Source organism: Lacerta agilis, chromosome 1 (assembly GCF_009819535.1).
Source record: "Lacerta agilis isolate rLacAgi1 chromosome 1, rLacAgi1.pri, whole genome shotgun sequence".
Taxonomy (NCBI): domain Eukaryota; kingdom Metazoa; phylum Chordata; class Lepidosauria; order Squamata; family Lacertidae; genus Lacerta; species Lacerta agilis.
The window spans coordinates 18552943-18569691 of NC_046312.1; the positions used below are offsets into that span (position 1 = coordinate 18552943).

At 41.7% G+C, this 16749-nt stretch overlaps 1 protein-coding gene across 3 annotated transcripts in view; it reads right to left on the reverse strand.

The window, feature by feature from the left end:
• Nucleotides 1-607: 607 nt before the first annotated feature.
• Nucleotides 608-16749, reverse strand: part of VRK1 (VRK serine/threonine kinase 1) — a 39265-nt gene continuing 23123 nt past the window's right edge. For 2 of the 3 annotated variants that reach the window (XM_033140202.1, XM_033140191.1), the window contains exons 10-14: nucleotides 15848-15906; nucleotides 14777-14955; nucleotides 6270-6381; nucleotides 5908-5995; nucleotides 608-969 (exon numbers count right to left, since the gene is read on the reverse strand). In XM_033140202.1, the coding sequence (XP_032996093.1) occupies nucleotides 870-969; nucleotides 5908-5995; nucleotides 6270-6381; nucleotides 14777-14955; nucleotides 15848-15906 (538 nt within the window). In that variant the 3' untranslated portion in view covers nucleotides 608-869. The remainder of the gene's footprint in view (nucleotides 970-5907; nucleotides 5996-6269; nucleotides 6382-14776; nucleotides 14956-15847; nucleotides 15907-16749) is intronic. The other variant, XM_033140213.1, reaches the window with a different exon arrangement.

Here is a 16749-nt window from a genome sequence, read left to right on the forward strand (position 1 = left end):
CAAGAGGGATGGACTCCTAAACCACCTTGAGAACTGTAGCTCTGTGAGGGGAATAGGGCCTGCTAACCACTCTCAGCCCTCATAACTGCAGTGTCCAGCATCTTGTAGTGGCAGCCATAACCACTAAACGTGGTATGATACTGCTTTAAATGTATGGTGCAGATGGGGCCTTAATGGGACATTATTATTATTATTATACCACCAGAGGAACATGGGACAGTTTACAGTCTAAAAACACAAAACATAACAACAAACCAAACCAAACAATAACTCCTCCTCCAAAATTAAATTTATCAGTTCTTCCAAAAAATTTATTTAGTTTAGTTTTTTTTTTACTGGGGGTGGGAGGTGCTAGTTGGTGCTTCTGTTTTGTTTTACAGGTTGCAGTTTTGACCTCTGTATTTTTGTTCTTGTTTTCAATGAACAGCAGCACATAAGTTACCCTAAATAAATGTATATTGCCAGTCTTTTCTTGAGCTAGCAATTGCAATCGCACCCCAGTCGGAAGCACATTTATCTTGCATGTACAGCACCTGGATCCCAATGCAACTTGCACTCGAACACACTTCCACTTCAGCCTCAGGTTTCATTAAAACAGGGACCAGAATTGGGACTTTATTTTTATTCAAGTTTGACGTAAACTAAACAGTTAAACGAGCAGGTGCAAAAACAGCCATTCAAGATTTTTGAAAACTTCTGTACTAGTATTAAACTGTACATAAAAAACTTAAAATACCCCTTTTCCAGTTTCAGCTACATAATGCAGTGCCGCATTGTGACTGCCTATAGGCTAAACACATACAGAAAAAGGGGAAAGCCCATGATTACTGGAAAAAGAACAGTAACTAGTAAAAAGCAGCAAGCACTCATCATTTAGACTTTCCTATTTCTGGGTCCTCTTCCTGGGGGTCAAGGTTTTCTTGGCTTTGGGAGGGGTCTTCAGTGCCTTGGGTTTCGTGGCTCCTGCCTCTACAGTTGTTAAAGACAAAAACAATTTAGTGGTTAGAAATAATTACTACGGTAAGGTGGTCAGGATATAATCAGAACGTTTTATATTAACGAAGGAAAATCCACGTGAATTTGTCACTAAATTAGACCAGACATTTAAAAAAGGAAAAAGGAAAGGAAACCCAACCTGCTCACATCATAGAATCATAGAGCTGGAAGAGACCACAAGGGCCATCCAGTCCAACCCCCTGCCAAGCAGGAAACACCATCAAAGCATTCAGCTTTAGGACACTCTTGAACCCCGCAAAATTTATTTATAGCAGTAAAAATCGTAGAAGTAGTTTATAGTATTTCGAGCTATACAAACTAACTAGTTTGAAATGGCAGCCTATGGGCAGCACCTAGTCCTCTACGCGATTTCATCTGGCCCCTGTTAAGATTCCTGGAGAGTGATCCCTGTGTGTCTACATTGCCAAAGGAGAGGACTATGTGAAGGCAGCTCTTAGGCACACAACGGGCCCTTTCCTCTATTCCTGAGTCTAGTGGTTAGCAGGGATGCTTGGGGAGCGTTCACTTGCTACAGTCCTGACACCAAGAGCATTTTCCCAAGCATCCACACGAGCTGCAAAGGCCTGGGGGTTAGGGAGGGGGGAGGATAAAAAGGTGGGAAAGAAATACATTCTGGCTTCAAGTGAGGAGGGAGGTGCCTCAGGTTAGCCCCCTATCTTTGCATGAACCCCCACCTCTAAAATGAATACTTTCCATGTATGCTCCTGTACTGTAATATTGGTAATAACACTGTAATTGCATGTAGAATGGTCTCACAGCAGATCCACAGCCAGGGACCTGCAGCTGTATACATAGGTGTTCACACACAGAGTTCTTTATTTGCTGTTGTTGCAGCACCCCTTCCCACCCAGCTGCTCGTCCTATGTCTTCAGAGACCAATAAAAATACCCCACGACTGTTTAGAAATCTGAGTTGCAGGTAGGGGAGGGAGAAAAGAGGTGTTTGGCTAACGACAATGAATCCTCAATATATATTTGCAAGCGTGTAAGTCCCTCTCTGTGAGAAATTGATGCTCCAGTGCGGGAAATACATTTGGGGTAAAGCAAGGGCTGTTTTGGACAGTGGTGCCTTAGCAGGTAAAGTAGCGTAGGTGATTCTTGCATTGGTTGTTCTCGCTGATATTCCATTGTCTAAATCACTTTAAAAACACAGAGATCTCTCACCTTGCCTGCTGTCAGATCTGATCTGTGTATTCCTAGACTTTTCAGGGCACAAATATGACTGCAAATGAGATCCATGTGCCAGTTAAGTAGAGTGCAGTCAGTTCTCCTTTCTGCTACTCCTATCATCCTCATATCCAAACTTGCTCAAAAATAAGCAAATCAGTTTCACATTCAACAGTGAAAGTAAAACAAAGGGAAATGAAGTGGGACACTTTTGCATTTCTAAAGAGGACACAGAAGGCAAGGTCCATAAACAACAACTTTTTTCAGTCTAAAAAGAAAAAAGAAAAAAAAGAACAAAGAGCCATACAAGCACTCATGCAGCTTTAACTAGGGAGCAGCAGGCAAACATCTCTAGTATCTAGTAAGAGCTGGAACGGTTTCCCTCAGAAGGTTGTGGACTCTCCTTCCTTAGAGGTTTTTAAACAAAGGTTGGATGGCCATCTGTCATGGATGCTTTAGCTGAGATTCCTGCATTGCAGGGGGTTGGACTAGATGACCCTTGGAATCCCTTCCAACTCTACAATTCTATTATCTCAGCTATTTATTATGCTTTTATATGTGCTGTAAGCCACCCATTGTGGCTGGGGAAACCGAGCCAGATGGGTGGGGTATAAATAATAAAACTATAGTGGTACCTCTGGTTGCGAACGCTTCTGGTTGCACACGCATCAGGTTACGTGCTCCGCTAACCTGGAAGTAGCTGCTCCTGGTTGAGACCTTTGCCCCAGGATGCGAGCAGAAATTGCGTGCCAGAGGCGCGCACACAGCAGGACACCCCATTGCTGAAAGCGTGCCTCTGGTTAAGAACGGTTTTCAGTTACGAATGGACGTCCGGAACAGATTAAGTTCGTAACTGGAGGTACCACTGTATTTATTATTATTATTATTATTGACACATAAAACATGTACTTCGAAAAGTCAAAATCTTGTACTTCCCACTAATAATTGCCTCCACCTCATTTGGAGGCCAAACTCACATATATTAATAGCAAACTCATTATCCTGATGTCGGATCCTCATGTCGCCAAAATGACACCACCCACACAAGATTAGGAGACACCAGCAGGCTTAGAGGAACTCCAAGGTGTGCAGAAGTACAAATAATAATAATAATCTGGGAGATCTCAAATCCAGGAGCCCAGTGATTAGTGACTTTGCTCGGTAGACAAGGAATGCCAATTGGCTCTTGGGAGGGAGGGAATGGAAATTCAGGGGAAAGCGAAATGGAACACAGCATCCTGGAATAAGGATGGCTGGACCTGAGAAGGAGCACCACACACTTTTATGCTGAAATTCCCACTGCAACCTCAGACATTTGAAAAGGATATATGGGAGAAATGCCAGCCGTATTTCAAGAAATTTAAAACAGGAGATGGGGTACTAAGATCAATTCTCAACACCACGTGATTGGTTTGTTACTGGGAACAGAAAATAAAGAAATTGCAGCTGTGCAAAGTTGTATTGCTGGAGAAACACCATGGAAAATATACATCATATGGCTGAGAAATCCTACACTGAGAGATTAGCCAACAGCTTAACGGGGGGGGGGGGGGGAACAGATCAGATAGTGTGTGGGGTCTCTGACTGAAGAAGGCGCATAATGGATTAGAGCCCTTGGACACTGAGGGCCCAATTCAGACTTGAAGAGCGCCATGGCGCTGAAAGAACGTGCGCTCAGTGGCATAAAAACAGAACACTTGCAAGTTAAGACTTCAGTGCTGGGCAAACTGGATACAAGCCGCTGCTGAGAAAGCTACATGCATGGATGGTCAGTATATGCTAGCAAACAGGCTGCATTTGTTATGTAGAGAAGCAAGTTTCACATAGTTTCAAGTTCTGTACATCGTGTGGACAAGGGTAATCTAGTGGAATACATGCTTGGAAATTCCCTCCCCATCTAAACTCTCCTCTCCCCTGCCCCATTACCACCACTCCAAAGTAGTAAAAGGAGCACACCAGTCACTTTGAGAGACATCTTTACATTTACCAGCTCAAGAGGGCCATATCACTACACTAACCATGCAAAAGCATTTTTCTTTCACAGAGGTTTTCTCCGTGTTAAACCCCTTTCCTCTGCAACCTATAGGTTGTACTGCCTCTTCCTTCTGCAATGCTAAAGAACCTCTCTAAACCCCTCTCTGTTAATTCTCTCTCTATCCCAGAGCATACATATTCTTCTTTCTGCATGTCACCTCTCTGTTTCTCCTTTTTCCTCATTAATTCTCTTCCTTCTCGCTTATGTCTTGTGGGGTCCAGAGGCGCAAGCTCATGAATCTTTCGCTCTGCTAGCAATTCACACACTTGGGGAGCTTCAAGGCCAAGACATTGTTATTAATGGATTTATTTATATACCGCTTAATTGCAAAGGTGGAAAATGCTGAAGCGACAAACTCTTCACAATGATTTCCCATAAAGCAGGACAAGTGGGGTGGCTGTTTAAAGCACAACAGGAGCAGGGTGGAGAGGAATGCCAAATCCTTCCCTTGCCTATGTTTCACACCCTAAACAACTTCGCTCCACACACATTTCTTCCAGTGAGGCTCCAATTCAAAGTGCTGGTGCTGACCATTAAAGCCCTACATGGCCTCGGCCCAGTATACCTGAAGGAGCATCTCCATCCCCATCGTTCAGCCTAGACACTGAGGTCCAGTGCCGAGGGTTATTCTGGGGGTTCCCTCACTGCGAGAAGTGAGGTTACAGGGAACCAGGCAGAGGGCCTTCTCGGTGGTGGTGCCCTCCCATCAGATGTCAAGGAAATAAACAACTACCTGACTTTTAGAAGGCATCTGAAGGCAGCCCTGTTTAGGGAAGTTTTTAATGTCTGATGTCTCATCTTGTTTTTAATATTCTGTTGGGAGCCACCCAGAGTGGCTGGAGAAACCCTGCCAGATTGGCAGGCTATAAATAATATAAATTATTATTATTATTGTTATTCCACCAACAGGGATCCACTGCAGAAAACTCCCGTTCTCATGCTGCCACCCTCTGGACCTCTCATGGAGGAGACACATGAGGAAGGACCTCAGACGAACATCGCAGAGTCTGGGTCACTTTATATGGGGATTGAGGAATTCCATTCCTCTGAAGTACCTCCGCCACCCCAAAAAAAAAAAAAAAAACCAAGCAGAAAGTTTTTGAAAGCTTTTTAAAAAAAATCCACTTCTCTGACCCCCCCCCCCAATTAAGCTAAACAATCGACAACTCAATTATAACAGTTTCATGTTTAACAGAAGGTGACAGATTCATTTTAAAGCTGGGTTTTCCTCTTAACACTTTTCCACGTGTTAATAAAATCTCAAAATGAAAAAATAAAAGTTCCAAACCATTTTTTTAAACAAACAAACACACACAAAAACCAAGCAATGGATTTCATCCGTCCCAGACCAGGCCACACCAGGCTAGATAAGAGTAACAGACCGGGTGGAAGTCGAGTCCTTTGAGTTATGCAAACACCATGCATCTTCACTTGGAAATAGCATCACCTGCACCGATGCCTGTCTCTTAGGGATAGGCTCAGTGGCGGAAAGTGTGTGGGCTCCAACATCTAACCTCTGGCATTTCCTGCTAAAAAGATCTTGGGTGACAGGGCTGTCAAGTCTTGCTTTCAAAAGTTCTGCTACTGCACATAGCCTGGGTCGTAAGCTACCAATTATGCCAAAGCAGCACCAAGGTTCTTTTTCAGTCTATCTGGATAACTCCCTTTTCTTAAAGTAGCTCCACTCACTGTTGAATACGGCGGCGGCTGCGGCGGCTGCTGCTAGCCTCTGGCTGTAACCTGCTGTGATGAATTGGTCCTGGGGAGCGAGCACTTCCTGACAGTGAATTGGACAAGATAGGGGAGGATGAAAATGAGAACAGAGAGGAAAATAAAAGGTGGGGAAAGGGGCTGGGGACTGCAACCAACCACAACCATCCGTTTTATATGTTGGGCCAAAAGCATATTTCGCGTTTGCTGCAGATAGACAGCTGACAACCTTACATTCCCCAGGTTGCCCGGTATAAAAGAGTGACATTTATTGCAAAACTTAATGCTTTTTATTTTTAGCAAAATGAAAGATCTATGACAAATACCAACGGGGTACTTACTAGAGGTAGCACGTCTTCTTCTTTTGATGTTTTTCGAATCTTCTACAGCTGTTTCGTCGTTGTCTTCATCAGTAGAGGCTGGCCCTGATGCAGCAACTGCTTTTCTTTTTGTCTATCCCCAAACAAAACAAAACAAAACAAGAGACAAAGCCACACTTTATACAAAGCAGAAAAGTGCATGCAGACAAGTTAAATCACAAAATGATGGTGCACTGTAGTAAACTGTTTGGCATGTTTCTCCATCTTTGCCCTTGTGTGAGTAACCAGATCAAAAGCCCATAAGAGGAATAGTATTTTGTCATAATTAACACACCATGGTTTTCATTCCCTTATTTTGAAAGGTTTTTTTTAAAAAAAAATGAGGTTCCTATGCAAACCCATAGTCTGTTGGAGAACAAGGTTGTAGTCGCAATCATGAGGTATAATACATCAAATGCTGTATCATTAAAATGCATGTGGATTGCATTCAGAGACAAGGGTATTTCCCCAGCCACAGACTAGAAAATGAACTTTGTGGGATTCCTGAGTAACTGAGCCCAAATATTTTTTTTAAAGTTTCTTGTCTGAGATCACAGGGGACAAACTACAGTGGTACCTCGGGTTACATACGCTTCAGGTTACATACTCCGCTAACCAAGAAATAATGCTTCAGGTTAAGAACTTTGCTTCAGGATAAGAACAGAAATCGTGCTCTGGCGGCACAGCGGCAGCGGGAGGCCCCATTAGCTAAAGTGGTGCTTCAGGTTAAGAACAGTTTCAGGTTAAGAGCAGTTTCAGGTTAAGAACGGACCTCCAGAACGAATTAAGTACGTAACCAGAGGTACCACTGTACACAATTTTTACAATATGTGGACAGCATCAGCTAGGAATGCACAAGAAATCTGATTTTTGCAAATTGCTATACAAAATGAGCAGATCTGCACCTCTCGGACAAATACAGTATGTGCATTGAAACTTTGCTATGCACCTGATTTCACATTTCTCCAAATGGCACAACACAGTTCTTGGCTAATTCAAAGTATGTGTTAAGAACACATTTTGAGAGAAAATGCATACATTTAATATTTTTAAGGATTTATTTATTTAGTTTCTTTTAAAATGCAAATTAATGCAGAAAGAGAACTTAATCATGTGGGGAACATGTTCAAGTGACACGGATCAGAAAGAGACAGATTCCCTCCTTCCTCATCATGGGAACTGAGCCTGAAAAAATGTCTCTCCTTTATCTCTTCTCTCCCCCCCCCCCTTTGCCACATCACCCTATGGGAAGACCTGGTTCTCAACCAAAGATACATCAGGTTAGACATATTCTAAAAACAACAGAGCATGCAAAATATTTTAAAATAAATCGGGTGTCTCTCTTTTCCCATCACCTCCCCCCCCCTTTTTCTTTTGCAATGAATGTCGACAAGCCAGTACATTTTGCCAGACACACAAACACATCTTCACCCATAAGCATAAAAATAACTGCGAAAGTTCAGCCTGCTTTTGGGGGGTAAGTTTGACAAACGTGTAGCTTTACTGAAATAGCTGCTGAAGTGGTTGCAACCTCACATAGCTGATGAGAGAAGGGGAGAGTGCATTACATCTTTCCAAAGTGTTGCTTCATGATTACCATCTAAACCCTGCTGGGCTGAACAGATTGGTTCGATAATTACATACAATAACTGCAGTGGGCAGGTAACCCTCAGCTGGCACAGGGCAGCTCCCCTGTGAGAACTTCCATATGCAAACTGCACTGATGGAGTGCATTAGGTACATCTTTCCTGCCGGTGCACAGGCCTGATTAACGCCAACCAAGACTCCAAGGTTAGCATGTCAGCAGATTTGTGATGCATTAGGCAGGAATAAACACAGACACTTTTGTTCGTTCTGACCAAAATTAAGGAGGAATATTTCACCGCTGTATTGCTTTTATATTCAGGATATAAACGCATTCCTCCTGGTTGCACCGAGGAGATTTTTAAAAAGGCTCATTGCGAAAACAGATATCCAATACTTCCCACACAAAAAGCAAAAGGACATTTATCTTGTTTCCAAGCTTATTCAATAAAAAAGGGATTTCTTAATCTTGATGCAGGTGAGTTACATGGCAAGAGAAGTCAGGCATCATTCTCTGACAGAGGCAACACCCATGTTTGATGCAGAGTGCAAGGCAAACTATGAATCACTAATTCATATTTATTTCACTTCAAATGTTTCCTAACAGTTATCGAGTGCCATCAGTGGGCCCATCACCGAGCATAAGACATGCCCCACGGCTTGAGTAGTTTACAGGAACAATAATGGATGCTTTCACTGCACCACAATGAGGATAACTTCTCTTTCAGCGGGAGCTAACGGAACCCATGCAAATATTAACGTAACATCATCCATTACATATGAAAGTGAATTAGATTCAAGCCAAGTTGGGAACAATGTCTCATTAATAAATCGCAGAACTAGAATCATTTTAAAATTTATAGTAGAGGAAAAAATGTAGATCTCTTAGCGCGAAAGAATTTCAATTAAGGTAGGCAGCAGATGTTGCCGCTGTTTCACAATACTGGCCATTCTGGTATGTCATATATACCCTAGCACAAACTGGATTAAAGTTCACCCAACATTTGAGAAGCATACCATGCTATATGCATACTTACTCAAGATGCATGTCCCACTGTGATCAGTGGAGCTTGCTCCCTAATAAGTGTGCATAGGATGCAAATTATGAAATATTGTAGCAGAAGAGGAGTCTACACATTTAAATATAGTTCTCGACTGAATTTCATTTTTAGGAGGGGAGAACAACAGCTCATCTCAGAGTTGTTTGAGGTCCAATTCATACATAAGACTGTCTCATCTTCTAACCAAAGTTAGGAGTGAAAGTGCTTATTAACTTTATTATCTTCACACACTCCTCCCTCTTCCAATCTAGCAATAGGTCCAACTTTGGGTTTGGAGCCGACTATGCTTAGCATAAAACAGTGCCACGCAAGGAAGCCTGAGGTGATACTTTTAGAAGCCACTTTGACACTCAGAATTTGCATGCAATTCGACACCACGCTGAATAGGCATACAAAGTACCATCTGATCCAACTGAATTGGATCAATTTCAATTACTACAGCCCACGAATGTCCTTGCAGGAGAGTCTGAGTGACCACTCGTGGCTCATCAAGGGGATTGATGGGACAAGAGGGATTAATATCAAGACTTTGGAACCTTAGTGTTATGCGATGTTAGCTGCTTCCAATACTTTCTCTTCTATTCCAAAAAATTAATCAAAGTCATGCATTACCAAAGATTCCTACATTGCAGGGGTTTTAACTAGCTGACTCTCAGGGTCCCTTCCAACTCTATAATTCTTTGATTGCTTTTTTTTAAAAGTGCTGTTAGATTTATCAATCCTTTCCTTGATGCGTATAAGTCTGTCTTTTCTGAAAAGTATTATAACAATAAGCAAAGTGTATTTTTCCATCTATAAATGCCGTTTGACTTGATAATGGCGAGTGTTTACTAGAAGTACTTCTTAATTCAGAATACCATGATCATTTCTTCAGATTAACTGAAAGTTATTTTTTACCAGTCACAAACAGGACAAAATGCTTCTACTCTAGAATTTGAAAACCCACTATTTAAAGCTGAATTGGAACAAATGCTAAATCAGGTTTTTGTGGGGAGGGCTCCGGAGCAAAAAAAAAAAAAAAAAGTGGGGATGCTCAGAAATGAAGCTATAAAATGCAGACTGTGCCTGGTAAGAGCAGAGAAAAGGTGAGTGTGGATAAACCCCAGAATGGGAAGTGTAAAAATCAGTGCTGAGCTATGAACAAAATCCAGATCAAGCTGCACTTTGAAATCCAGTTGAGACAACTGCTAAATGCTGAAAGACCCTTCATACACTGTCCTTTACAAGGATCGTGTCAATCCCACACGTCAATCATAAGTAAACTAATGAATCAATTATGAAATGGCTAACACAGCATGCAGGCATAATAGTGTGCTCATGCAATCAGCAGGCTCTTTTAGAATATGAGTTTTCACTCAGAAAAAGAGGTTCTAGTTCTTAGGATGGCAAGGCTGTGTGCTAAGATGTTGATCCTATAAATTCTCAAAAAGGAGCGAAAGGAAAGAAAAGGTGCAAAGGAAACTATGTTAATGACCAACTCTTTATTTACAGCTACGACTCTTAGTTTTGTAATAAAGTTGGCAGCCTAGCAAAGCGTGAATGGAAAGTATTCTTAGCCTAACTTGTTACATCGTGTTGGTTCTTGACCTCTGAAATGGCATTCTTCTGGATAAGCTATCTGAGTTTGGGACAAATTTATGGAGATGTAAGGTGAATAGTCACGATGGCTGTGTTCCACCTCCAGCACTATTAACTGGGACTGAGAGCTGTGATCACGTTACAACTGTACTTTGCCAGCTACACAGTGGTGTCTTCCTGTTTTAGTTTTAATGTCATATGACCTTTCCGTAAGCCAACTTGGGAATTTGATGATCAGCACGGTACAAAACTCTAAAAATGAATAAATATTCATCAGCTCTCCAAGAGATTATCTCTATTTTTTATGCAGTGCTGCTGTGAAGCATGGCACATCTATTCTAAAAAGAGTTAGGAAGAAAAAAAGAAGTTTTGGATTTGTTTATATATTTATTGTCATTCATTCATTACATATAGATCCTGCATTTTCTCTGAGAGTTTTTCCTCCTCCCCTATTTTTCATCTTCACAACAATCTTGATAGGTGGGTTAGGCTGGCTCAAGATCCTCGGCAAGTGGGGATCTGAACCCTGATCGTCAAGATCCTAGTTCAAAACTAACCATTATACTATGAACGGTCCTTGTCCAAAACTAACAGCTAGACTATGTATCCATTCAACTACATTATGTGCAATTCTCCCACCCGCTTACGGATACGTTATCATACCAAACAAGTGAATGCTGATTGGATTCACGATTCCCACCAAGCTAAATGCCAAGATAAACCAATTGAACAATTCTAGAGAGAGTAGAGCTGAGTGGCATTAATATATTAATTGGTTCAATTAACTAAAGTGTGGCTTTTTTACCTGAATTGTAAATCAGAGCACTTCCCTTTCAAAGATCCTCAGCACTGAGAACGCTTTTTAAATCTATATACAGCTCTCGATTCAGGCAAGGCATTTGAAGATTATCTTTCAGAATATAATTTCCCGGTTTAGGGAAAGGAAAAGCAAACTTACAAATACCATATGACCTGTATTTAAAGTCAACTTAGAGGGAAAGATCAACAACATGATCCCAAAGATATTTACTTGGAAGCAAGACCAATTATTTCAGTGCAACTTATAGCTTCAATTAACTAAACATCAATAGGCTAACAACCTGAATCATAGACGAAAATCAATTGCCAGAGTGGGGGTTGAGGGGGATGAGAAGAGAGCCACCAGCCAAGATTAATTCCTGTTTGATTGAGGCTTTATTCTCCAACTGCCCGTTTCAACGCAAGAGCAATCACATCAATTTACACTGAAAGAGACTCAAAAAGTGATGAGTCCCAGATATTTATTTAGGTAGATTTATATCCCGACCTTCCGTTGCAGGAAATTGATAACATCAGGTGAAAAGGATCTTACAGCACTGCTACAAGATGGGCTATGCACAACTGCTGCACTAGTGCAGCAAAACATCCAGTGCAGTAAGTCAGGCCCATGCAAATCCAAAAGCAGTATTTGCTTTCAACATTTTAATGCATTTCATAGAGATGTGCTAGTTTATAGCTTCTGCTATTGTTTGGCTCAGGCAACAGAAGCCAATTGATTGCCTGTCCTTAGCAATATTCCCTTGAAGTCTCTGGAATAATGATTTCTTGTTCCGGAACATACGTTATGTGAACAGAATGGAAAGATAACAGCTTCCTCTCTAAACAATCCATTTTTAGTCCACTTCAAATTTCACTCCTCTTCGTTAAAATATGGTTCGACTGAAAGATTAAGAAACTCTAGCTTTTAAACATATAGGCAAAACCAGTCAACATGTCAAGCACGATCTATTAATTTCAAGTATACTAATGAGCATTGTAGACAGTGCTTCCTGGTGACAAGACTTCACCATACAATACTGTTACTTCCACAATTACTGCTATGACTATTCCAAATATATTTCAGGCTGTACTAGCCAACAAATCAATATTGTTTTGCAGTAAACCCCTGGATGGTTTAGTCCAGTCAAACCTGGCTATGGGGTGTGGTGTTCATCTTGCTTCAGGCAGAGGGAGCCAGCATTTGTCCTCAGACAGTTTTTCGTGTCATGTGGCCAGCATGACTAAACTGCTTCTGGTGCAACGGGACACCATGACGGAAACCAGAGCGCATGGAAACACCATTTACCTTCCCACCGCAGCGGTACATGTTTATCTACTCGTGCTGGTATGCTTTCGAACTGCTAGAATGACAGAAGCTGGCAGGGCGTATGGGGTGTTAGAGGAGGAGGAGTACTTCTGGTGGGGGACGCGGGTGGCGGCGTGAGTTAAACCAGAGCCTAGGGCTTGCTGATCAGAAGGTCGGTGGTTCGAATCCCCGTGATGCTCCCGTTGCTCAGTCCCTGCTTCTGCCAGCCTAGCAGTTTGAAAGCATGAAGTGCAAGTAGATAAATAGGCACCACTCCAGCGGGAAGGTAAGCGGCCTTTCTGTGCGCTGCTCTGGTTCGCCAGAAGGGGCTTAGTCATGCTGGCCACATGAACCGGAAGCTGTACGCCGGCTCCCCCGGCCAGTAAAGTGTGATGAGCGCTGCAACCCCAGAGTCGTCCATGACTGGACCTAACAGACAGGGGTCCCTTTACCTTTACTAGTACTTCTGGTAGCAGACACGTCATGCTCCTTCTGGTGTAGGTTGTTGACTTTTGGTCCCTACCCTGCACTCAGCTCCCACTTGTGACTCCTAGAAGCTGTCAGCACATGACAGCAGCCACACCCTGAGAAATGGCGCACCCGAACCATCATCCTATTGGCATGTCCCACTGGTTGAAGCATTCCAGTGCTCAGTCTAGTACTATCACTTCATCCTTCTCTTCAGCCGGTTGCTCTGAGCGCAGCCATTTGGTGCCAGTGCTTTCCTTCTTATCCAACTTCCTTTTGTGGCTCTTGCTTTCTTGGGTCATCAGCATTAGCTGAAAAACCTTCCTCAGTTTCAACTATCAGTACATCATCATCTTGAGCTGTGGATGCTGATTCCTGTATATACACAGCAGCCTTCAAATAAATCTTACACTTGAATCATAAATAATGTCATTTCATGACATCTCAGTCAATACATATATTCGCTGAAGGTTTTTCCTGTTTATGAATAACAAAGCAGTCAAATATGCTTTTGCAAAGAGAGGGCCTCTAAAAATGAAAAGAAGGAGCTGACCTCTCTTTCTTTCTCTGCTTCTGCCTCTCTCTCTCTCTCTCTCTCTCTCACACACACACACACACACACAGACACACACTTGCAGATAGAGTTCTGTTCAGAACTACAGGCATTAAAATCAGCATTTATACTGAGTTCATACGAAAAATATTGAAATACACACATTTGGTGCATCAATGTTTTACCCATGGGATACAACCAAGTAAATATCCATCGCAGAAATGTATCACAACGACAAACCCAAAATCCCACTTCTAATCTTTTTAATTACTGTTCATGAACAGTATTATGCTAGTACTCAGTAATTATATTCTGATCAAATAGCCTGGTGTCCAATACCAAGTTTATGGATAAAATTCTGATAAGTAAAATATTGGATATTATATAGAAGTAGACTGAATGCTTGGTTTACATGCCATTACAGGAGTAACACATCTGGTGGTTTATCTGTAGAACAGTCTCTCTCGCTGTTCACCTATCATGTCAATTAAAGTTTTGATAGCCTATAGCAGGGATGGGGAATTTGTAGCCCTCTGGATATTGTTGGACTCCCCCACTCTCCTCAGCCCCAAACAGTACAGTCAACATTCAGAGATCATGAGAGCTGTAGTCAGCATTATCTGCGGGGCCACAGGTTCTCCATACCTGAGCCACACAAGGACTTCCTTCATGAAAATTGTATCTACCATGTTGAAATGCGCACAAAATAGAAAACCTTCTGTGTACACACCAGCCAAGATCCAAAGAGCTTTTACCTAGCTTTCACATTGAGTTCCAAGGAGACTTGGGTGTATGTGTGTTTTTCCACTTCGGCCCTTTACACTGTGTGAAGTGGCATTTCAACAGTGGTTTGTGATGTGGCACAGAGGTCTCCATAAAAGAAAAGGAAAAAAGCCTCCCAGTGGCGCACGTGCAAGCTCTTGGGCAAGGCTAAAGTAGCTCTTTGGACTCAGGCCAGTGACAATAAGATGGAACAAGCCTTTTGCTCGTGAAATATAGTCAAGTCTCAAGTGTGCATTTGTTCCCTTTCCTCTTCCAGTCTGGATTTCAGCTACGTGACACCCATTTCCAACAGCACTCACTCGCTTTCCAGCTGAAAAGAAGAGGCATTAAATACTGATCTGAATTAAAAAATAAAGACCTTAAGTGCAGGCTTTGCTGGAATGTCTCCATTCTCTGAAACATCCAAGTCCAGTATACCATCATCCTTCTGACCAATGTCCTTGAGACCCCGAAGAAGTATTTCTCGTAACTGCTCGTATGGTGGCTTCTCAGCATAAGTCAGAGACATCACCGTTTCCATGTATTTGGCTATTTCATCTGAAATAAACAATAAGTGTCTGTTTAAGGAGATTGAATTATACTACAAACACATTCTAAAGTGATTCACCTAGAAAATTCACACAATTCTATGCTACCACTCAGCCATGGCTGTTGTGCAGAATCTGATTTCAAGAGTTTACTCGGAGTAGGGCTTACGTTGAATAACGCCCTTCGTCACGAAAAAGCCATCCTAGCATTTCAGTAAGAAAGCACTACAAACAACCCTGCAATTTTGCTTTGCAAGGAGGCGTTTACAAAACACACTAGCCTTGCTCGGGAGTGTTTATTTCAATGAAAATAGACTTGAGCCCAATGACTTACAGTTTCTAAGTTCAATTCATTCAGGAGTTTTTAAACTTCCCAGAAATTATGTTACGTTTTCCAGTATTTTAGACATAAAGTGCTTGTTTTGTCTGCAGGCACAAATACACACATCTCTCGAGCAAGCAAAAATTGTCATGATCTGAAAGCCAGACATGTTTCATGTGTGCTGCATGCTATGACTGAAGAATCTGGATCCCTCTGGCATCCCACTGGCAACTCAGATCCCACTGGTGGTCTATGTGTGAATGCTAAACGATCTTATAGCTGCGAATTTTGCCCCCCTGCATTAAAAAGAAAAAACATTTCCTTGCAAGCCAATCCTTTCATCCTGCAATTTCATGACAACCTCAACTATATCTGCAAAATGCACAAATATGAAGCAAGTTGTTCAAGGGGTCGTTTTAACTTGGTTTGGAAAATGAGCACCAAAAGCTCTCCAAAAACAAGCAGATCCTGGACACTTTTTGTTTCAACAAAACCCCTTTGCATTCTTTTTTATAATTCTTGTAATAAAAAAAATACAAAAGTTTTGTTATGGGTTAATATGAAATTTGAATCTACCTACCTGGTTTATCTTTTTTAGAGAAACACTCACTCATCAAGTCTGCAATATTATCTGTATACCTGACAGGGGGGAAAGCAGAAAAGTTATGTTTAAGAGATCAGCAGCTAGTATTTTTGGTTAATTTTCTCCCTTGTGTAAATATATGTGTATCAATACAATGATGAGAGCAAAAATGGGGCAAATCTCTTAAATTTCAAAATTATACTTCAGTACTGAATAAAATATCTCATTTTCTAATATACAGGTAGTACAATCTCATTTAGTAACATTTGCTCAAAATATACAGGCAATCAAAACTGTGGATGAATAAAAAGATTATTGCATTATATTTTTGATGGATGTGTTACTATTTCATGAAATTCCCAGAGAATCATGCATGTATATCAAATAGGAAAGCCGGAGCCTTTAACTGGACCAACCTGTGTTGGGAAAGTAGAAAAAGTCAGAACTTTCAAGCAGAAATAATAGGCACATTGAAATTACACTGACATAAGAGGCCGGAAACATTTTCAGAGCTGAGGGCCACATTTCTCCAGCAGAATGCTGTGAAGAGACCTCACACCAGCAGATCTATTTGCAGAGGTTAAAGTTGCAACCGCACACTTTGAACAACAGCTAAGCCCCTTTCCCTCCCCACACATGGTTGAGACAGGACCTAGAGAGCTAGATGAAATCTGGCTGTGGGCTGCACAGGGCATGGCTGCTGCTAGCTAATGAGGAACACCGTGGTAATGATTTAGCAACTAGGTTATTTCAGGGCAGCTTGTCCAAAAACAGATCTGAGCACAACGTTAATAAAACTATGGTCATGCTAATCATGTCAGGAATCTGTTGCAAACTAAGAGGGATGTGGGATGAATAGGCAGTACCGTATGTACTCATTGCCTAGAAATTTTCAGCAG